A 24,404-nucleotide genomic window follows, 5' to 3' on the forward strand; every position below is an offset into this window, starting at 1 on the left:
CGTGTGTTTCAAAAATGTCATTTTCAATGGACATTTTTTGTCACAAGGAGCAAATGTGAAATTTGAAAGGGACTATATGCAGTGAGTTCCTCAGCTACCTAGAGGGCGCCAACATCCGAACGTACTCAAAGCATGATGTCTCCCTCTTTCTGCTTTGTATACGTAAGCTACAGCGAAGGTAACACGTGCACTTATGTTTGTTGTCAGCTAATTGCATCTATTTGGCTAAGTTTAGCTATTAACGTCAGCTATCATTGAATGTACCGTATATCCTATTGTAAGAGCAATACGATTGTAAATTATTGATCAGCTATCTGAGACTGCTTTAGTGTGTGTACGCGCTACGGAAATCTACGTGAATACCAATCAGCAAGGGTTGACCAATCATCTTATTCGGGGCGAACGACAATTTACAACAAGTTTTAGGACGTTTAATTTGTAATTTTGGAAAATAGACTTTTTTTGGTACAATCTGTTATTTTAAACCACTATTGGTGACATATGCTAGCCGGTGGTGGTGGTGGTCTTACATTTTTTTGGTTGAACAAAACCTAATCTTGAATCAGTTACATACTGTTCCTTTTAAAAGTGACCATCCTCTGGAAAATTCCACCTAAATTCATTCAACACAGCCAAAATGGGTTGAAAATTTAAAACTGACTGGCACAAAATGTCCATTTTATTTAGTATAACCCGACAAGTTTGAAACACATTTATCAGATTTATAAAGACCCTATATTTCCTGACAGCTTGAGACTGCCTGACATGTGGATCATTCTAGTTTTGCCTCATGCATACAGTATGTACTGAACTTGACTTCCTTGAAATGTAGAAGATTGACAGTATGTTATGATGGTGCTTCAGCAAGGCGCTGGAGGTTATATAATGTCCATCCATGTCCAGCCATTAGGCTCACATTGGTTGCGTAACACCATTTAAGAGAGGAAAGTTCAGAGGGCATTCTGTGTGCTATGTCCATCACTGTTTGAAGGGTGACAATCATTAAAATAGCATATTAATTCGGGATGAGTAACAACCTGTATAAGTGCTCATTCGCAATCGACAGGCACCACTCAAAAAATGCTCTGGAGCTCAGTGTGCTTGTTTGTTAAAACATCGCGACCAAGCGGGAGGAAAGCAGCTCCTTCGCGGGGAGAGGGCAGCCAATCAGTGGGCTGCTTTCTCTCCAGCATCCCGGGGGGGAGAACCGAGCACATCATCGGTAGATTGGCGCGCGGGCAGCGGAGAGGAGTGACGCACGGAGGCGCTTCCTAACTATGATTTTAAACTGACAACAAAGGTGGGGGATTACGTCACCAGGTGATTCATTTATTCATCTCATGTTGTCATTTCAAATGTGGCCGTGCATGTTGTGATATTGAAAAGCAGAAGCGGTCTGCTGGTGGCTTCCTTCTTCAGATGCATGATTGTAGACGGTGCGATTGTAAATGCATGCCACGCTTCCTCATTATCTCTTTCAACACTGCTGCTACTTAAAATTATACAATCACCTTCACGTTTTACGGCCACACATGAATTCGATCCTAAAGTAAATGTGGCACTTGCGTCTTTATGTAACACTTGTCTCCAGCTGCAGCAGCCATGTCCGTGTAACATCAACAACATGAGTGTCTTCTGTGTTTATCTTCCAAAAGCACCCCTCGTGCGAGCGCTGATTGGCCACAGAGAATGATTGACACTTCACCTGGCCTATAGCTGCAGTCTCTGTGCCAAGCTATTGCGTTGTATATAGGCAGTTACATAATTATTGCACACAAGACAGGATGTATGTCCTCAATAAGCAGCCTTCTGGTGCTTTGGTTTGCAAAAGCGCATAAAGACGCACATGTATGCATGTATTGAGAATTAAATATTTTACATATACATATACTGTATATATAGCTATAACAGATAACCATCCATCCATTCTCTACGCCGCTTATCCTCATTATGGTCGCGGGGTATGTTGGAGCCTATCCCAGCTGGCTTCGGGCGAGAGGCAGGGTAGCTATAACAGATATGAGTGTGCTAAAAGAGATGTTGACGTGTTCCCCCCATAGGTTGAATTAGACATGCATGGGGGGGAAGTCATTGGCCCAGATTTCATTGAGCTATTCTTAGAGCCTTTGGCTGATGTCACAAACACTTTACCTCACTGTGTAAATGAAAATATTATACATTAAATTGGGTTGAAATTAAGGTCAGGGCTGCAAAAAATGAGTATCATTGTTCACCAAGGGTTCATAAACGGCTTATAAGAGCACCGGGAACCTCTGAGATAATATCATCAATCCATTCCAGGTTCAAGCGGTCAACATCATTAACTGTTGTAAATAATGTTTGAACATTCTTAACAGTTATATAAATGTGAAAAGAAGTTAAAACTTCTTTAAAAAAAAATTGTACAGTAAATTGTAGGGGTGTCACGAGATCTCGCAAGATTAAAAGGTGGTCTCGTATAGAGAAAAGCTGTCTTGTGAGAACAGAGCAGCTACTGTGAATGATAATACATGTAATATGGAAGTGGCAGTGAGAGAGGCATTATTGCACCTGCAACACCTTGCAATCCATCCTACCTCCCAGCGTCCGCGTCAACGAGTGATGTGGGCTGTTTTTGAACAGCTGCTGCCGTGTTGATGGCCAAGCAGAAGCTGTAGTAATACCACATTTGATCAAAGTTACTTAAGATTTGTTAGATCATAACACTTGGGTGTCGGACTTGTCTGCACCCACAATCACAGAGGCATTCTATTTACGCTTGTTACATTTGGCTAAATTAACTTTACAAGCGCTGGCAATCACTGGTTCCACTTCATAACACACCTGTATGAGTAATGGCCTTAAAAAAAAAATGCTAGAATTTGCATTTTGCGCATTTGGATCTTAATGAGGTTTTAAGTAGAGCTACAATATGCAAAAGCAAGAAGGGAGAGTGAGACAAAAAGCATTTTGAGAAAGTAATTTATTGAAAACAACAATTAAACTGAAATAAGCTGTTTATCAGCTGATCAAAAGTTTAAGACCACTGCTCAAAAAATAACAAAAAACTCTCTAAACCAGAAAAAAAATGTTCTCGGTAGGACTCAGTCATGAGTAGCTCTACAGTTCTTGTTAATCACTTCTAAAATTGGTTTGGGCATGCTTGATGCGAGTGTTTCCAGGAGGATAGTGGTAACATTGCTCCAAGTGGTGAAGATGGCTTCACCAAGGGCATCAACTGTCTGGAACTGATGGCCATTTTTATAAACTTCCCTTGCCATCCATCCCCTAATGTTCTCTATGGGATTTAAATGAGTGGAACATGCAGGATGGTCCAAAAGAGTGATATTATTCTCCCTGAAGAAGTCTCTGGTCAAGCGAGCATTGTGAACTGCAGCGTTGTCCTGTTGAAAAACCCAGCTGTTACCACACAGACGAGGGCCCTCAGTCATGACGGATGCCCGCTGCAATATCTGCAAATAAGCACCTGCCATTTGACGACCCTGCACCACCTGAAGCTCCAGTGTTCCACTGAATGAAAAAGCACCCCAGATCATGATGGACCCCCCTCAACTGTACCGGGTAGAAAACATCTCAGGTGGGATCTCCTTGTCATGCCAGTAACGTTGGAAACCATCTGGACCGTCAAGGTTACATACCCCAGTAATGGCCTTAATTTGGATGGAAGACCGCCCTGTGTCTTGGACAGCCAATCGGATCCTCCGGCTCAGCACAGGTGTGATTTTTTTTGGGTCTACCACTTGACTTTTTTGTTCCATAATGGTCAGGATCTTTCAAAAAATGTAGAATGACTGATTTACTGCTCCCAACCTCAGCAGCAATGGCACGTTCAAAAAGAGAAAGCTTCTTAGCTTTAGCCATCAGGAGGGCATGACAGTGTGTGTGTGACAGAAAATGAACATTTTGAGCAGGTTTTGGCTTTTATAGCCTGTGGTCTTAAACGTTTGATCCGGTGATAAACAACACATTTAATTTATTTTTTTTTGTTTGAATTACAACTTCCAAATTCTTGTTTTTGCATATTGTAGCTCTACTTAAAACCTCATTAAGATCCAAATGTGCAAAATGCAAATTCTAGCAATTTTTCAACTGGTGTTAAGATTTTGATCAGGAGTGTATATACTATATATTTTATATTTATATTGATATTTATATATTTTAGGGCTGTTAAAAATAGCACGGCAAATGCTGAATTGCGAATATGCGGGGATCCTACTTATTCTAAATATTGATGATGAGTAATATACTGTATATCGTGACAAATGTGGAGAGAGGAAGACTGTCAACTTGCATAAGGATTTGACCTTGATGGAGCTGTCATACAAGCGTAAAAGGAAGATAACCTTATACATGAACACAATAAAATTTGTACTTTATTTTAAAAATGATGTTTATTGTCACACTAACAAATAATGTGCACAGCAGTGCATATTTTGTTCTTCATTTATTATTATTCTTGACTTAGGCATGTTGTACTGAGCAGCCAGGACAGCAACGTGTGTACCGTTTTCCTACATCACAGAAAGTTTTAGTTTCAAATCTATGGTTGTCGTCATATTTCCCCTATTTGCCATCACTGGTACCCTGAGTGGAGTTCATTTTGAAGATGCTTGCCAAGCTGAAGTCACATGTGACATCATGCATGACACGGGTGGAATTTGGGATTTTTGAGGGACTTAAGCTACATAATTTTTTGGGTCTAATTCTGAAGTGCAAGACCTTAGGGTTATTCAACTTTCGAGGTTCCACTGTTACCTAGATGCAAGAAAATATTATTGTACTTTCATTATGCCATATAACCTAAGAATTGTTGCATGTGAACCATGTCGGCGTCACGCTTTCTTAGCATAGTCTCCTTCCTCAATTGGATCACTGCTGCTGCTGCCAACAATAACCACTGTGGCTCGCTCGAAGCATCTTGTTACTCTGCTGCTCAGTGCACGCCAGCGTGTGATTCACAGAGCATACTGACTGATGGAGAGTGAATGGTGTAGTGGTGACCTCAGACATGGGCTATATAATCCTTGAACTGTCAATGCCAGTGTTTGAGTGCGTCCAAAGATGTGACCTGATAAACACTGCAGCAGCAACAGAACTAATGTTGTAATAGCAGCAAAGAGCAAACTGCTCAATCAGCATTAATAGCGCTGAGTTCATTGTAAACAACCACACGTTTCACACCAACACCTGAGTAGCAACATCTTAAAGTGCATGTAGAGGTAGATAAAACTGCTGGATGCTGACCACTCCTAATACTCCTAATATTTCAAATGTGGCTAAAAGGATAAGCAGGACACACAAGTGAAACAATATGATGTACTGTATGTCTAATCAATGCATTTCCTTTCGAATACCAGTACCCAAGAGATGTGTTTCCAGCAACACTAGCAAGGACGTTAGCATTTTATTTACAAAAGATCAGCCAAACAACCACCATCGATCATTTAGGGATGCGCAAAAACTGAAGATGGAAATTAAATTATGCATTTCCAACCGATTTTCACTATGTGGAGGCAAGCTATTACTGGAAGCGTGTCGTGTAGCGTCACAACAACAGTCGTACAATCATCACAATACATTGCCGGAAATAGCAGAACTTTGTCTTACAGCTTGGATATTTTACAGGCAATGTTACTGAGTACTGAATGAGAGGGATAATGCTCGTTAAAAAAAAAAAATGTGTCTTTTCTTTTTTTTAACTCATCAAAATGATTTCCCCCAGTGTCCCCTAGGGGGCTCTATAACAGTAAACATCTACAAGTAAATATAATGCTGGACCCAGATTTACATTCTTCAAGGCGCCATCTAATTTCAAATGCTTCTCATCCATCAGCCAGAATAGCCCTGTTTCTGATTTTGGACCCGGATTTCCAGGACTAGTATCATTTACCTTTTTGTATGGCATCGTTGTTAGGCAACTGCTTTGAACTTCAGCAGTTAGGCAGTTAGCTTGACTTGCTAGCATCTGAATCTGTACCTCTAGCCTGTCCCGAGTTCAAGTTGAGGGTGTCAGCAATCTGTTCTGATCTTGTGTTCCAGAAGTGTAGTCAAGAAAGCACCAAAATAGTTTAAAACTCTAGTATCAACAGCAGACCTATTGCCGTGTACATCAGGGGTCCCCAACCACCGGGCCGGGGGCACACACAAAAAGAATACTTTTGTAAATAACTAAATACAATTTTAAGTAAATGCATATACATTTTGGAAATGTGGGCCATTATTTTATTCAAAAAATAATATAGTTTGAAGTTTTTGCATGTTTATGTTGTTTGTTGCGAGAGTCCCACTTTGTTTGACAGTCCTTGAACGCCCCATTGTACGTGCGCTAGCATTCTCCCACTCTGCACAGATTACTGTACTGTACTACTATACTATACTGTATTTTTATCGGGGCTTTTACACTTCATATTTGCTCCCAAATGCTGGTACTCTGTGGGAATGCATAAAGGTAACGTTTGATGACATTATTGAGTTCTAATGTGTATATTTGTTGTGTGTACAGCTTCAAGTTAATTCATGCTAGCACACTGCCTGTTACCACACACATCAAGCAGCGGCGCTATAATCTTCTCTCTGAAAAACAAACTCCAAGCTTATAGTGGTGGATGGTGGGTCTGTATTCACTTTGTGCTTTTAATTTGATGTTGTTCCTGTCTTAGTGTTACACAATACATACTAAATGAGATAAATGACATCGCTATACGACCCCCACCACCACCGCCCCGGTCCGCGGAGATTTGTGGGAACACGAGCCGGGCCGTGCGTCCAAAAAGGTTGTGGACCACTGGTGTACATCCTTTCCGATCAACAACAACAGAAAACAGGAGACTCAGGTTAATTCAGTATAAAAGTGGAAAAAGATCATGTATCAGCACCTTTATCTAGTTTTGCACCAAAACAGACTTGAGGAGGTGAAGAAAAAAAAGATGAAGAACACCTGTGTGTGTGTGTGAATGACATGTTGTGTTTTGATTAAACGTTTAAACAGCGACAATTATAGGACAGGAAGGGATGATTTACCGACAGAGTAAAGTGTGTGTGACAGTGTGTATGGTGAAGGGGGCAGGGTCTAACTGTAACAGTAATGGTCACAATTTATGATTGACTGGTCCCAGTCTAGAACCGCTTCCTGGCAGGGATGTACATCTAGATAGAGCACAGATGGGGTTCACCGTGATGCTATGACAGCCATGTGGCCTAAACACTTTCCTCCCTCTCAATCACCGATGTCATCATTATGTGTCGCACCATCTGCCAAACATTATCTTGGCTGATCGTGGCTCACACACGTTGTCTACTGGCTGATCTTCTCTCCTGAGCATGAATAGAATGTTTCCAGCCGTGATGGCGTATTGTCTCTCTGAATAGCTGCACCTAAAATTGGGTCAACTTATGGTTGGGGCATTCATGTGTGCAGCGTGCGTGTTGCCAGAAGGTGTGTGGATGTAAGCATGTTGTCATCATCCACTCACAGATTTCTCTCTGTAGAGCTGCCCTTAACCAAATGCAGCAGAAAAACTAAACAGACGCAAAATGAAGCTTGTACTCAGATTAAAGCTGCATACAGCATCACATTGACCTTTGACCACTCTGTACTGACCATCATGTGGCATAAAGGGACTTGTTGTCTTCTGGACATGGACACTTGAAACTACAGGCTATAAATTGGAGGATGGAGAAAAGACTTCTTTGTTTCACTGTGATTTTGCTGCACACACAATCTGATGCCGCTCCATTAAAACGCTGTGGATCACAACTCAAAGTTACTGCAAGCTTTGAGTGGGAAAGCTAACCTACTTTGTGGCTTAGTTTTTCTTTATATTTGACAAATGTTTCTCTATTATTTTGCAAGGACATGGTGGCAGGTGTGGAAGTCTTTAACGAACAAAGGTTTAGCTCAAATGGAGTGGCATGATTCACAAAAACATTTCAAAATAACAACTAAAACTAGGAGACACAGCTTAGGCCAACATAAACTCACCATGGGAGGGGGAAAACAGGGACACACACAAAAGAAGAATAAATCCAGGAAATAGAAAAAATGCTTATACAGGTACAAACAGAGGGCTTTGAGAATACAGGTAGCAAGAGTCCAAGGAAATACACAAGTGCAAGCGAAAACATATCCAACAAAAGCAACTGAACCGGTGACTAGCTGAAGCCCCAATTCAATTACATTCAACTGTAATTAGAACTCTAAATAATAATAACAAACAGGTGCGTTCCCAGCTCCCTCAAACGAGTAAAAGTGAAGCCTTCGGTGCCAATCAGGAAACAGAACAGGAAGTAATGACGGAACAGAGAAAAATCAACTCACAGTTTACACAATTTATAATAAGTGTAAAATAAAGCTAGCCCGCACTCACACTGCTGCACAGCATTCAGGTTTTGGGCTGTTTACATGTGCTATCTTCATTTGAGTTGTTCTGTTTGCAAAATGGCTTTTGTAGAATCAATTTATGCATTGTTTGGGTCCAGTTTGCTTTGTTTTGTGTTTATTTTGGTACTAGCATTTGTTTATTTGGTGACCTATATTACATTTGACCACTGGTGGTGGTATTGAGGGGCACTTAAGTGCAGAGGTGAGACAACATGGGTTTGGGTGACAGGAGTTTGTCACACAGTTTGTACCGCTAGCTCATTCACGCTCGCTTGTCCACCCTTGTCCATACATAGAACCTGCCGCCATACACCGCCACTCTAGACAACGGACTGACTCGTTCATTTTTGTACAGTAAACTGAAACATACCCCAAATGTCTTCTGTCTGGATGTTGTTTCTTTGAGCGTTTAATGACTTGGATCCCCCACAACCAGAAATGACTAAAATGGTAGGATTGACGGTCGCTACAGCGGCTATTATTAATAACTGGCGAGAGGAGCAACTGCATAAACTAAATGGCATGCCTACTTTGGACGTACGCTTATGGACATGTTGGCTGTGGATTATTTCAAATCTTTATAATTGTTTCTATTATACAAGATGTCATTTATCCTTAATGACTAACAACTGGAAGAAGGATTGAATTAATTATATGACACATACACAGTATATTGCACTTAACCGTGTGCTTGTGCGTGAGCGATGAATTGTACAGTGGGCTTTGACTTTGTGGATTATTTTGAGTCTATTCATTTTTGTCATGTAAAAACTCATGAATACCTGGTGGGAAGACTGATCTCATTCATTATATATATATATTTATATATATATATATATATATTATATATAAGACGTCTGTGTTGGCCGTGTGCATGTGCTTGTGCATGAGCAACAAGCGCACTGTGGGTTTTGACTTTGTGGATTACTTTGAGTGATCATTTCTGTTATGCAAATCTGTCATGTATAACTGGCGGGAATACTGATTTAATTCTGGCTTCTGTGTTGGGCCTGTGCATGTGCTTGTGCGTGGGCAACAAGTGTACTTTGTGAATTATTTCTAGTCTTTTAAAAAAAATTATATTAAGCAAGATATCATTTATGACTAATAACTCTCAGTGTTCGCTTGTGACAAATTTACGTTGTGCACTTTGACTTTGTGGGCCCATCATTTTATTTCCTTCTACTATGCAAGGTGGTGGTTTCATTAATAACTCAGTGGGAGGACTGATTGTATTCATTATATGACTTGTCTACAAACTCACAATTGTCAAACGAACCAGACTTTAGGTGTCAAGTTATGCTCAAGCATGGCATAGATTGTCGAGTGTGAGTGTGCAATATTAACTTAATGGGAGAGCACTTTAAAAAGTATCCAGGAAATGCAATGAAACTTTTTGTATTTGTTTATAAAGGGCTAACGTGCATTCGTAGGAAATTGTGGCTCAAAACAAGTCAGTGGCCAAAACTAAACTTATTTGTTACTATCAAGTGACTAAAATACACTATGATCTAAGATCACATAGAAATGTACTGGTAAAGTTTACAAAAGCCCTAATTCATAGTATTCATGTGTTAATATACTGTAGGTTAGAGGTGGGATCAAAAATTAAAACATAGGCTTCTCTGTAGCCTTGACAACTCTGCTCTTGGCCTGAGTCCTCGATGACAAAAGTGTCTGTGGTCAATAGTGATAGTCAACGATGTCACCGTGTGTGAATAAATGTGCAAGGGTCGCACAGAGAGGGCCACTCCAATTAGACAATGGCCTGCCAGTGTTTGCGTCTCTGAAAGCCACATTATTCAGACATTTATAATATCTTCTTTTATGCTGTGTCACTCTTGGCTTTTGTACCCATTATGTAAGCAAGGTCACATTCTGAAGAGCCCCAACTTTACAAGGTATCTGGTGAGGGGGTGTGTGTTGCTGAATGGTGTCACGGACCACGTGGACATTAAGAGTTTTACTCAGTTGGAGTTGGCATGTTACTTTGTTGGCTTTTGATTTGCCATGGCAACACATGTTCTATAAGGATGCTACGTTAATTATGGGAACAGCTGAAAGGTGAGCATCGGATTCGGTTTGTGGCAGATGGAGGTTTACCATATATGCCTTTAAAGGTACAGTGTATTATTATTTTCTGCTTTCTACTACATGCATTTTAGGCAAAGTTGTGAAGTGCAGCTACTCTCAGTGCATAGAGATGCAAATCAGGAGGGCAATTTGTGTATAGAGAGGAATCCGTATAAATCGACATCCCTCGGACTGGCTTACTCAAACAGACATAAGCAGTTAATAGCCATTGCTTGCACATTGACTTTTGTGAAAATGGGCCATAATAAGGGATTTTGAACATATGGACCTCGTACACGTGCAAATCTTTCTTCTGGAGGCTAAGGTCGTAAAAAATTTAATGGGTGCATTTTGTTAGTTGCGGAAAGAGGGATGAAAGAGCAGCTGACAACACTAGCGCACACAAAGAAAGCACCTTTGAAGGTAAGTGCAGCTCCATTTGGACATTGCCGCAAATCCGCATTTGTAAAAACATGCGAGTGACAATGACAACATTAACTATACTACAACACGTCCACCATGAATGTCAATATCAGCTCAAGCGGACACTTTTTAGTAATAAGAAAAACACGTTGGACCGGGACTTGATGAGTTGGTCGACTTAGACGCGTTGTCGACATAAATGAGTTCCACTGTGGTAATGGTAATGGTTTAATTTGATTTCAACATGCATACAAGTTACAATGGAATACATCACATAGTTCAATTCACTGTTCCACATGTCCAAAAGGAGTACGAAGAAGCAAATCTTATTTAATCTGTATAATCTAACATTTTTTGACATATGTAATGTGGAATTTTTGTAATATTGGTTGTTGTTTGTTTACTATGTATCTACAGTCAATCCCTGCCTATTCGTAATTCAGCATCCCTGCAAATTTGCAGATTTTTAGTAAACAAAAAAAATGTTTCCCACGGAAAACACATCTCATTCAGTCAGTAATAATTTATAAATACATGACACCATAATAATACAACATAGAGTATAGCATATACTGTATGTACGATATAACGGCGTGATGACAGTGCAAGACAGCGGTGCCCTATATGGCAACGGAAGCACTAGCTTCTACAGTAAACTTTGTTACAATCCAGCCTCAAAACTTGCGACGTGAGCACAAGTTAATATATGATCCTAAGTCATTACTGTTACACACAAGGGAGGCGACATCGCCTCAATGGAACCTGCACGATAGGGCGTGTCACCATCCAGCCAAGCGACGTGCGAAATTTGTGCGTGTGAAAGTTTGTGCTCGTGTGTGTCATGCGACGCGATCCCAGAAAGTTGAAACAACTTTTCATCGCTGTCGCCCAGGACCAATCAGTGGGAGATTCATTGACCGACCAATGGGCGGACTGGATGCTAATCAGTATGCTATACTTGCGTGTCAGATTTCCCGGAGCTATTGGACATTTCTAAAAAAAAGAATATAGAGCTATAAAGTAAAAAGCAGCGGCTTGGGAACTCGTTGGCGCCAGAGTAAACATATCTGGTAAGTTTACAGCAGATGGAAAAGCAGATGGAAGTGTGGTTCTAGGGCTAGCCTGACAACCAGGCCAAAGGCTACACCTTGACTCTGATTTGATCTGTCCAATTGATCAATCCGGTATTTATAGAGAACCCAGCAGTGTGAGATATTGGCGTAACTGTGTGCACTTTCACAGACCAACACAGCATCTAGTAGTAAGATAATTAGTTGCTTGTTGACGACCATTGCATCCAACACAACAGGGCAGGAGAAGTGAGTGTCAGGTGTCAAACTTAGCACCCCCGTTTCAGCATTGTGGAATTCCCTTACAGAGGTATTGTCCCGCCTCCGATACTACCACTTAAGGAAGCGACAGAAAAAAAGGCACATGTTGGATAGTAGCTTTTGAGGGGCAGAAGGAAGGTTTGTTGTAAAGAACTTTCTACCATGTGCCCAAATTAATCAGATACGTGACAGTACACGAGAAAACTGCACTTTTTAAAACATTTTGCCCATCATCCTTATGAGACATGAACGTACGTCTTTCTCTTTTCAGTGCGTTCTAAAGATATAAAAACAAATAAAAAGAGTCAGCTCATTACTGCACGTAATGGGACACACCTATGCCGCCTACAAAGACCGCTATTATAACACCTCCAACAAGGTTTTATATACATGCTGTGACCATGTAGTAACAAGTACATTCATGACAACATGTAATACTTACAGTATTTTGCCGTATTTTGGTCCTTTTAAGCATTACCGGAACTTCCTACCTGGGCGCATCAATTTCCCATAGCAACATAGAAACAAACACCTAGACCTAGCGTTAACTTTTCCAAACTCAAAAACAAAACACAGCAGTAGCGAAAGCTCCAGTATGTAGCGTTACCTTTTGTTGGTAGTCTGAGGCATTGTGAGCACGACGCTGACGCGCTGCGGGTGAATGTGTGGCGAAGCTAGTCGCTAGCCGTCTAGTAGCTAGCCGGTGTGGTGTGGCAAGGTGTCAATACGCCAGAAATGTAGTTCGATCGGCGTAACAATATTAATAATAACAATGTTGCTGTAGCTTGGTTAATATGCACGTCACATTATGGAAATGAAACGTCGTTTTTTGGGAGTTTTTGTCAGAAGGCTTTATAGGCGGAATATGTGTTTCCCATTACGTGCATTCTTAGCTCAGTCTTTTTATCTGTTTTTATATCTTTAGAACGCACAGAAAAGAAAGACGTGTTCATGTCTCACATAAGGATTGCGGATGGTGGGCAAAATTCCAAGAAAAATTTTCCTTTTCCTCATGTTTTGTATTTGGCATTTTGTCTCCATTATAGCATCTCTCAACATACAATTTCTAGTGAAGCAGATGATCTCATTGAAAATTGTAAAGCCTCATTTTGAGAAGTATTCATACCCCAGTTTTGAGGACATGCCATCCTTTATAGCATTCTAAAATGACTCTGGTAACTCCTAGCATAATGTAGAGCCAAGTGTAAGGCACTAGAAGACTTCAGGGGAGACGCAGTTGATTGAGAAAGAAAGAAAAACATCAGTTTCAAACTTGCTAAGCTAAATCCTTTCATTATTATTTTTATTATATTATATTATTATATAATAATAATATATAATATATATATAATATATTATATATTATTATTTAATTAGGAAGAATTCATTTTAGTTCTTATGTTTGAGTAACCGGGGTCGGGTAACCAAAAGACAAAATATGTTCCAGAAAATCTGTATTTTGGGGAATAAGGGAGGCCCTAGCTGTGTTATATTCTCTGAGTGGAGGCACACTGTCCCACACTATGAACATCCCTGATCAAGGGGATTCAAATCAACAATACTCGTAAATTTAGAACTTTGTATACAGCATGCCTGTATTGAGAAAGGATATGAATAATTTCACGTTTTGGGACTTTTTGTCAATAGAATTAGGAAAATTGCGTTTTTTACATTGACATGTATTAGCACAACTTCTCTTTCCACTTTGTTGCATCATTTCCAGCTCAATATTCATTCACCCAATGAAAAAAGACTCCATTCAATTCCAAATTTTCCAAGGGTGTGAATACTTTTTTGGTAACTTTATGTAACGGCACATCATCACACAGTATCCACCTCCACCTTCTCATCTTTTCCACAGCACAAAGAGACAGAAACACAAGTCAGCAAATCCAAGCACTGCACAGAGGGAGCCTTTTTCCTGCACAAGCATGGCAGACCAGAAGTAAGTTTGAGGAGTGTCACGACACAATCCCCGCTTGTAGGAAACACACAATCCCGCCACCCCATTCGGTTCTTTTGGTTTGTTTTCAACGGCACACAAACACAATGAGTAAATAGTAACAGGCACTGTAGCTCACAAAAGTGAGTACACCCCTCACTCGCGCTAGTTATCCTGTTGGATGCAGGAGGGGGTCATGCTCTGCTTCTGAATGTCCCCGTTCAGTTGAATGAACCGCGGCTCCCTAATGCCGGCAGCACTCAGTCAGCTCCAGACGATGATGCGACCACGACCGTGCTTGACAGTAGGTTAATGAACTCAAATACAAATGTAAGTCAAATTGTGAATGTAGTATTCTACATCGGTCTCAGTAATTGTCCGGTGTGAAAAACAGGCTTTTATTGCATAACATAACAACAACAACAACACAGGGTACTGTTGCGGTCATAACCCACGACAAGCTAAAACGCTGAACCCCTAATGTCACTTCCTGTCCGCCACCCATTCTGCTCACCTACTAGCACCGGAACACATTTACTGCAACACACATAAGCACAAGTTTTAATTATGTCTTAAATGGGTCATTTTTTCTGATTATATACTGTATACTATATTGGGTAATACAAAAACTATATGGGTGTGATTTCATTTCTACAGCGCTCTAATGTAACATATTTAGGAGATCGTAAACAGATTTTCTTTGCTAACGAACTACGAAACTACGAAAATATTCCATACATACAAACTGTAAACTCATAGTCCCTTGAAAAGATATATAGTCATCCCTCGCTACATTGCTCCCTCACTCGATCGCGGTTTTTCAAAAATTAATAAATGGTCGCTGTTTCGTGGTTGGCTATGGCCTATCATTAGTAAAAAATATGCATATTTACAAAATTTCTTGCCCAAATTAGGTCTTTTCAAGGATAAAAATGACTAAATGAACCAAAATACAAATACAGTATAAGCCAATAAGAGGAGTCACTAGCATTAATTGTTCAGTGAGACCACCACCGAAGCACCAGACTTGAAGAACCAGCTTTTATTGTAAGTTTAATTATCTCACAATAGGCACAATAATAACATAATACTCATCATCATCATAATAATAATCATTGTCATAGTAATAACACAGGTTACTGTTGCGGCCATAGCCCACAAGAAGCTAAAACAACTCTGAACCCTCAACGTCACTTCCTGTCCGCCACCGATTCAGCTCCTCTACAAGGTAAACTGTCTTCAATGTCGTATTTTCATTGATTATATCTACTATATTGGGTAAAAAGAATGTAAAGGTGTTATTTAATGTCTGGATGTCTCTAATAATGTTAAAAAAACATATTTACAAGATTGGAAACAGGTTTCCTATGCCATACCTACGAATATATTCCATTTATAAAGAAGGAATTCTACTTTGCAGAAATTCACTTATCATGGTCGGGTCTGGGGTTTACTACACTACAAAAAAAATTACCGGGTATATGCTGAAATGTGAGGGTTGTAGTCACTTTTGTGAGAACCTGTAATTTAGACCATTCACTTTGCACTTGAACACAACACTGAGACAATTCACTTTGCAATTGAACACAACACTGACAAAGATGACTAACAGGTACAATGGCTCAAAAGCAAATTACGTGTGTTACTAGTCTTGTAGAACACGTGTAGGCCACTATGATTCTCTCTAGGCTGATTTTTTTTTTGGTCTGTATAAGCAAATATTCCCAATAAGTTGTGTGTTTTAACAAATGACAAGTTCCAGCCAAAAAGCTTTTAAGATTTTCTGTTTGCCATTTATTTCACAGTGATGCTCAGATTATATTTTCTTCTCAGAGACAGACTAGATGACTTTAAAGTCCAGACAGCCAAGCATCCCAACATCAGCACGGCCCAACTACGGCCCCATAATGAACACTCGAAAGACCGAGCGTCCAAGAGGCTCTCCTCCGACTCGAACGGAACCAGCGATGGAGGAATGGGTTCGTCCACACCAGTGGAAGTGACCGCCTTAGAGGAGTCATTTCGACGTTTCGCAATCCACGGTGACACACGTGCTACCGGCAAGGACATGCATGGCAAGAATTGGTCCAAGCTCTGCAAGGACTGTGGTGTGATCGACGGCAAGAACATCACCCTCACCGATGTGGATATCGTCTTCTCCAAAGTCAAGTAAGAATACCTTATTCTGTTGTAAACATAAAAGGTGATTCCAAGTGACATCAGATCAGAAGCAGTCGATCCAGGCAAGATTGTGACACTGATATACTTAGATAAATGGGGTTCGCCACTGACGTCCCTTGACAGGACTGCATTCATAATACTACATTACTAAGGCACCAACAGCGATGAGTGAAGACTTAGTCACTTCACTTTCATGCATGCCCCAAAGACCACAAACATTGTGTGGGTTGGAACTGCAGCAACATAACAGCGCAGAGAAAAACCTGTTTTTGTAGCAATAAAGACTGGCCGATGGTTGGATTTCCATCTACAGACAGGTTCAGAACATGCTGCTCTTAGCAGAAAGTGTATCAAAAACCAGCACCCAAGATCCGGATGTATGGTAGGCTCCTCCTGTATCTCCTCAGGCCACACTGGCTCATCCTTTGCTGCTTGAATTAAGTGCACTAGGCTCTAATAATAAACCCTGACCTCAATTGCACTGAAGAGGGAAACTGTTGTATTTACTAAATGAAGAAAATGTGCTGAATAGTTTGTACTGCACAGTGTCACCTAATGGCAGTAGAGTCCTAGTTTAAAGATGGGAATAAAGAATCATCACATAGTGTTGCAAGAGTGGGAAAGGCCATGAAAAAGGTCTGCAAGGGATTTTCCAATCTAACTGCTCTGCTGACGTATTGATTTATGCATACATCACTAGACGTGTGTTTAAGTGTTATTGTTCTCTTGGAAAGAAGCTGGCATATCCATGGCAGTTCGCACAACTTTGCGTTATAAACCTACATTGTTATAAGATAACTAATACTTATAAAAGCTACTATGCAACATGGAACATTTCTACATACCACAAACCATTACTAGAGGTTATTCCGCCCACTCGTACTGTATTTAAGGCCTAGGCTACCAGCACTTGTTAGTTCGCTGACGAAGCTCTTCGGATGAGGAGCGAAACGTCCGACACATTCTTCACAGAAGTACAGATGACGTCTCAAGAAGCCTTTCCCTCGTTGGACAACTCCTGTACGATTGAGAGCCTACACAGACGCATTACTAGAGGTTGAACAAACTGTTTCATTGTGGTGGCCAATATCCAGTTTGTTTGAATTTAGAATCTTTTTTTTCCCACCATAGGAAATAAAAAAACAATGCATCCCAGGGTCAAACTGTCGCATCATAAAATCTTGGTTTGGGAGGCAAATCTCTTCACATAGATCGTAAACACAGCCTAATTTCTGATGCACAGTTCAGTAGCCATACTGTACTGAGCAGCCAGGACAGAGACATGCACAAAGTTTTCATTTCCTAAAAATTAGATGATAATTCAGACTGTTCAAGCTGTTAGTGTTAAGTGTAATGTGCATCGTTGCATTTTCCTGAAAAGAAACATTACAAGCAAACCTATTATTTCATATTTACTTTTTACTTCAGAATTGTATTTATTGGATAATGATCTGCTAGTAGTTTGCATTTTTTGTACGTTTCATTTAAAGAACTCATTAAAACTGTTGACAAAAAAGCCAAGCAGTTTTACATTTTCTTTATCTACCAAAAATTAACCGAACCAAGCGAGGTATGTACCAAACCGTGACTATGGCGTACTGTTAAAACCCTAATCTATATCATCACATTTTTGAAATTTAACTGAGTCGATGTGTAGAACCCAGTGTTTTTGGGAGACTTTTTTCCCTAAACACTGATGCTTTAATGCTGTAGTAGCAAAAGACATGTGTCCATATCAGCCTTGAGGTCAGTACAGTAGCATCTGTGTCAAGCGTAGGTGGGAGGATCCAGACTGGGGGAAGGGGCTGGCTCACATTTATGTACTGTGACTGTCTCCAGGCATGACTGAACAGTGGAGGACGACCATGCATTTCTTTTTAATCAGTGTCAAGCCTCTTTGCATGCGCATAAAAAAAACAATTAATGAGCCCTGGCTAATCACAGTGTGGTTGAGTGATTCCTGAGGTTAGCTGCGCCACATTCGGTGTCTGCTTGGAGCCTCATTATTAACTACGAAGGCCAGAGAAATCTGCTGTAGACTAATTACTGGCATGGCTTGCTTTTCTACGCCGTGGTTCCTCATCAGTAAACATTATTGGAAGCTGTGGATTAAACACATTCTTCCATCTGTGTCCTATTCTTATGGATTGTGGTCCCGCAGATGGTTCAAATATGTCAAGTAAACAAGCAGCAGCGATTTTCCCATGTGAAATAATGTTCCTCTCCCTGTACAACCTTTGTCTTTCTTCATGGACATCTCTTTAGATGCTGATAATTTACAGTTTAGCAATCCAATAGGAGTCTGATGAGGATAGATTTATCGTCCACTGGCAGAAAAGGCAGCTGGAAATCCAGTTTCCCATCTGACATTAGACAGCAGTGGAATGATTCCGAGCAATGGAGCTCCCAAATATTTAACGCTGATGGATCGCTTAAACAAAACAGGTCACTGGAGGAGAAAAATGAATAAATCCCAACATCCCTGTTTACTGTGGTGGGTTGCTATGACGGCAGGTTGCCTGAGGTGACTGCGGTGCTTTATAGGCTGTTGTTTTGGTGATCTATTGCCACAGCAATGAATGTTTGTGTTTGGGTTACTATGCACTTATAAGGTGGAAGTGAAATGGGCAAACGGCCAGCTAGACGAGTGAAGCGCCCTCAGATGGGAGGATGGGTTCAGGAAGATCCGACTTATTGCCAAGTGTTATATTTGACCTTATAAATGCCGATGCATTTGGTTGCGCATGAAATGGTGTGTTACAAGTAGAAACTGTAGGCAATGCTGAGACATGTGGCTGAAACAAAATACTAAAGAAACACTGGTTCATCCATCCAGCATACAGTATCATAGCAAATAGAGAGCAGCACTGAGATGAGGTCAGAAATTGGACTCCCAATTGCAAAAGTCATGACAGAGGACAACAGTTTGTCAGCATGTCTGTTACAAAAACATTTATTATACACCATGACTTTCTACAGCCCACGTAAAGTGTTTAATGTCAGTGCGACATCATTATTTTTGCTAATCGCACCATAAAAGACGCATATAGAAATGTCATATTGGAGGCACTTGCAGCTCCGCTGCATCCTGAAGGGGTCAGGCTTGCGTGAGCTGGGAGGTGCTGCTCCATAGAGGAGCAGCAGCACTGGCTAGCAAAAAGTCAAATGCATTCAAGATATTTTTATGCTATGCTGAATGAATGACTAAATTTGACTGCCAAGATGGAGGATTATGTACTCAAGCTCACCAGGAGGTGATCAGATTTTTACAACCAAGTATCAGATCTTTTCCTGGAGAAGAAATGGCTGCATGTACTTCGTAAGAACACAAATGTCTTCCAGTTAATCACAAAATAAATAAATGGGACTAAGAAGTATTTGAAAACAATGTGAAGACATTTTTTCAACAAAAGTGAATTATTCTTTTTCTTGTTGTCCTTTTCATGAGCAACCTCTATTAAACATAAAACAAACCTTTAAAGAGATAGCGCCTATCCAGCCACTGCCCTTGATACTGGTGAATACATGATATATCATAGCACTCCTCAGATACCATGCAAATATGCCGCCAAGGGCACCATGGCATCAATTCCGCATAAAAAAGTGTAATTGATTTGGAAAAGAACACATTTCATCCAATAGACACCATGCCACAATTAGTCGAGTAGAATTATATTTCCTTTTTCATTTGTTTAAACACTCGCATTTAAAATTTTGACTTCATTTACTTTGAATTTTTTTAATGGTGCGGTTTAAAGTTTAAATAAAAAGCAGCTGCAGCAGTATTGCTTAACTTCAGTCATGTTCTGGGCAATTTAATTTCCTTCATTCAGTGGTTTGAATGGCTATAATTAGCAAACTATGCATACATCTATTATTACTTTATAATACGAAAGGAGAAAAGAAGGTATCAGATTGGTATCGGTAACAGCTGATATATAACATTGCAGTAAAGTGGTATGGAGCAATTCCTATCCCAAACAGACACTTTTTCCCCCCCTATCAGGGACAGGGTGTGGTGCCATCTAATCTTTACCACAATACACATCGCTTGCACAGCAGACATGGCATCTGTAAAGCTGACGTTTACGATGGGAGTTTTCAGGAGCAAAAGCATTTTAATGACCTGCTCTGATGTCCACTGATTAAAGGAAAGCACACTTGCTGAAGAGTAGATTTATTCCATGTGCGACGCAACTGAAGGGTCCATCATTATTAGTTACAGTGTTGAGCAAATGACTAATTACAGTGCTAAGGTTTTGTTATTGGTTACTTTCCCCAAAAATTAATTGAATTAGTAGCAGAATTACCCCTTCATGAATGTAATTAGCTGCCAGGGATAAATTAATAATTTACTTCAAATATGTAAGATTTCAGGTTTAGTTGGGTGGTGGCGGGTGCTACTGAGAGACATTTCATTAGATTAAGGCTGAGGGCTGAACTTGTGACTTTCAATTCTCTACCAAAATGCTAGGGGGCTCCTGAAAGTGAGCAACCACAACTTTTGTTGACTAGCTATTTAGTTTTCTGTGTAGTAGCACTGAACAATGGCGACTGAAGCGACATCCAGTTCGTTGATATACAATAGATATCAATACATAAAAAATAACGCATCACATTTCACAGTCGGTAAAGGCAATGTAATGTTTGAAATAGTAGATTACCTGTTACTGGAAAACTGTAACAGCATTACTACAACAATTACCATCATTTCCAGTGTATAAACCCCTACTTTTTTCTCATGATGCGTACAGTGTACAGATGTACAGTGATGCAGCCAATTCATGGCTAAAAACTACATTGCCTATGATGCTTAAAGTGCAGCTCCAGGAAGTAGTGACGTGGATGAGTGAAGTGGAAGCTAATACACGTTTTTAAGTCTTACGCAGCTATCTCTGACACATCTTAAGTAAGTTTGATGAAGTGTAGAATTACTACAGCTTCTGTTTGGACTACTCGGACCGTCAACCACCCACTATCACCAGTGGGTTTTGAAAGGCTGGTCTACTGCGTGATGAAGAGCTTTAGCTCAAGCTAAATGGCAAATGGCTTGAGACAAAAGTGACACAAAGAGCGACAACAAAAGAGTGACTGACAAAGTATGTGACGAAGGAATTATGAGGCTGTTTAATTGTGATACTGAAGAAGACGACTTGAGTGGTTTTAGTTCCGGGTTTAGTAGATGACAGCGACGAATGACTTTTCTAGTAGGCTACCGCTTAATCAGCCACCTTACAAGCACTGTTTGGCGCTGTTTAACTTGCTGTGTCGCAAACATCTTTCTGTGTAGTAAATATCCCATGTTTCAACATGGACACCTACGGCTTATAGACAGGTGCGGTCTATATACTGTATGTACAAATGTTTTTTTCCCTTTAAATTTAGTGGGTGCAGCTTAAATACCGGTGTGCTTTATAGTCCGGCAATTACGGTATTTCCTCCCAATAAATGCCGTCTAGTTAGTCTCGGCTGTTGAATACATGGCCATTATATGAGGAAATGGGCTACATTGGTTGTTGTCTCTCAGTATTAACACAGTTAAAACTGTGGATCTTATGTAGTAACGTTGGAAAACATCAATTACATTAATGATGTGCACGTGCTTGTCAGGAGGTTCACAAAAATCAGTTAAGTCTTGATACACGTTGGTCCAAAAAAGTAAGAATGTAGCGGTTTGAAAACACCCTTCCTGTTCCTTGATGATCCCATCAGCAGACTTTTCAGGGTTGCATGGGCATTCCTCTAATGACTCACTTCCTCTTTCAGGAAGAAGTCCTGCCGCACCATCACATTCGACGAGTTCAAGGTTGCGCTGGCAGAGCTTGCCAGAAAGAAGTACAAAGAAAAGACTGGAGAGGACGCCGAAGCTGAGGTCTTCAAGCTGATTGAGGGGAAGGCGCCCGTGATTGCCGGGGTCACGGTGAGTCCGCAACCTCTTGTGAAACAAAATCCTCTACTGACATTTGTGGGAGCTTAAATGTCCCGCTAACTCCCTCCACAGAGAGCCGTGGCTTCCCCGACAGTGAGCCGCCTGACAGACACCACAAAGTTCACGGGGTCGCACAAGGAGCGTTTTGACGACACAGGTCGCGGGAAGGGTAAGGCGGGACGAGTGGACGTAGTCGACACTTCGGGATACGTCTCAGGATACAAGCATCAAGGCTCCTACGAAAAGAAGGTCACTAAACCCCCCAATGCCAACAAACCCATGTAATGGTGGGGGGAGATAAACATTGGCTCTACAGCTAGGATCATTTTCTATTAAAAGGGTACGCAAAAAATAAAAACAAATAGGTCATCTATTTCCCCCACCCGGTTATGTTGTGTGTCCAAGATGGGTTTTTTTGAGTTCCTCTCTTTGTGAAGTGTGAGAACTGGAAAACTGTTTACATCTATTTTTTACAAAGTCTTCACCAGCTGGTACATTCCTGTTTGATAGCAAGTTACTGCCAAAAACTGAGGACAACAATGATGATGATGATGAAGCCCTGTTGTTTTGTTCGGGCCTTAGAATATTTATCAAGCACAACGAACACTGAAAGCTAAGAAAAACAAAAAAAATGGGACAAGGGTTTCATGATGTAACGTTGCACTTTTCCAAAATTACCCATATTAAGAACAAATGCATTTTTGATGAGCCTCCTAGATATTTTGGATAATTTATATTTAATATCCTGTCTTACGTCTACTCCATCCCAACACCCGCCCCCACTTGTCAGCTGTGTAGAAACTCTGCTGTTCATGCTTCATTTTTTTTTTTTATAACGCAGTAAATAGCAAAAGTGTGTACACCCCTTACATTTCCGCAACCATTATATATTTGCAATGGACAATACTATACAAATGAAATGTAGTAATATACAAATGAGTAGTAAAGCAGTATAGATTTTACTATTCACTGAAAATGAGTCAACACACAGCCATTATTGTCTCAATAGCTGGCAACACAAGTGAGTACACCTCACAGTGAACATGTCCAAATTGTTATCTTAGTATTTATTATTATCTAGCCTTGCCTTAATCCTCTTGGGCATGGAATTGACCACATGTTGTTACTGGAATCCTCTTCCACTCCTCCATAATAACATCACTGGAGGAGCTGGTGGATGTTAAGACACCTTGTGCTCCTTTCACTTAAGGACGCCGCCCAAGTGTTCAATTGGACATACTGTACTTGGCCACTCCATCGCCTTTCTCTTCCTCAGCAAGGCACTTGTCATCTTGGAGGTGGGTTTACTTGTTATGTTGAAAAACCGCCATGTGGCACAGCTTCCCAACAGAGGGGGATCATGCTCTGCCTCACAATGTCACAGTGCATTTTTGAATTCATGTTTTTACCTCGGTGAACCACATAGCTCCCCAGTGCCAGCATCACTCATGCAACCCCACAGCATGCTGCTACCGACACAAGTATCTGGGTATTCACTTGTGTTGCCAGCTATTTAGACAACAATGAGTGTGTTGAGTCATTTTCAGGGGCTAGAACTGTATATCTATACTGCTATACAAGCTGCAACAAGCTACTATACAAGTACTCTAAAGTATATCCATGTTTCTATTGTATTGACCCTTGATATATTGTAATATTAATGTTGCTGAAATGTGAGGGGTGTACTCACTTTTGTGAGATATTGTATGCCTTCAGCGCCAACAGTTTGTCATAATTGGGCATTTAGAAGAGATTTCTGTATTTCTCATCTCAGTTGACACAATTTTACATCAAATTATATATAAACAAACAGCACAATTTTAACTCAAACGCAACAGCAGGAGAAAGTTGAGTTGTGCAAGATTGTATTTTCAACATTTGACTAATAAGATTATTTCCCCCATCCAATTTATGAACAGTAATTGTAATATATATGTGATAAGGTTGTGTATAATCTAAAAACTGTAGCCACTTGGTTTAATTTCTGACACTGGCTTCATGTTCCTTTCTGTGTTGCTGTACCTTGTGCATGTTATCTATATTAATTACATTTGATTGAAAAGCACAGAACTGATAGTAAAGAGTATTGTTGTATTTGGTCTACTGTGCCTGCTGTGAGGACAGACTACTGGACAGATGTTTTGT

The 24,404-nt window shown here is 40.4% G+C and overlaps 1 protein-coding gene across 6 annotated transcripts; it reads left to right on the forward strand.

Moving 5' to 3' along the window:
* The first annotated feature begins 1,193 nt into the window (after positions 1-1,193).
* Positions 1,194-23,089, forward strand: LOC129184992 (tubulin polymerization-promoting protein). 6 transcript variants are annotated; one of them, XM_054781601.1, is made up of 5 exons: positions 1,194-1,320; positions 14,069-14,152; positions 15,983-16,318; positions 22,097-22,250; positions 22,332-23,089. In XM_054781601.1, the coding sequence occupies exons 2-5, from the start codon at positions 14,139-14,141 to the stop codon at positions 22,542-22,544; spliced, it is 717 nt and encodes a 238-aa protein (XP_054637576.1). In that variant the 5' UTR covers positions 1,194-1,320; positions 14,069-14,138; the 3' UTR covers positions 22,545-23,089. The 6 variants fall into 6 exon arrangements, with proteins under 6 accessions (XP_054637576.1, XP_054637577.1, XP_054637575.1 ...); XM_054781602.1 differs by having other exon boundaries at positions 1,222-1,300; XM_054781600.1 differs by lacking the exon at positions 1,194-1,320 and adding an exon at positions 1,360-10,444.
* Positions 23,090-24,404: the final 1,315 nt, after the last annotated feature.

Source organism: Dunckerocampus dactyliophorus, chromosome 7, assembly GCF_027744805.1.
Source record: "Dunckerocampus dactyliophorus isolate RoL2022-P2 chromosome 7, RoL_Ddac_1.1, whole genome shotgun sequence".
In the NCBI taxonomy this organism is placed as follows: domain Eukaryota; kingdom Metazoa; phylum Chordata; class Actinopteri; order Syngnathiformes; family Syngnathidae; genus Dunckerocampus; species Dunckerocampus dactyliophorus.

Coding starts and splice junctions, on each gene's coding strand:
- LOC129184992 (XM_054781600.1), top strand. CDS start 10,311: ATGGTGTCACGGACCACGTGGACATTAAGAGTTTTACTCAGTTGGAGT. Junction 14,153..15,982: donor ACAAGCATGGCAGACCAGAA/GTAAGTTTGAGG, acceptor TTTTCTTCTCAG/AGACAGACTAGATGACTTTA. Junction 16,319..22,096: donor ATCGTCTTCTCCAAAGTCAA/GTAAGAATACCT, acceptor TTCCTCTTTCAG/GAAGAAGTCCTGCCGCACCA.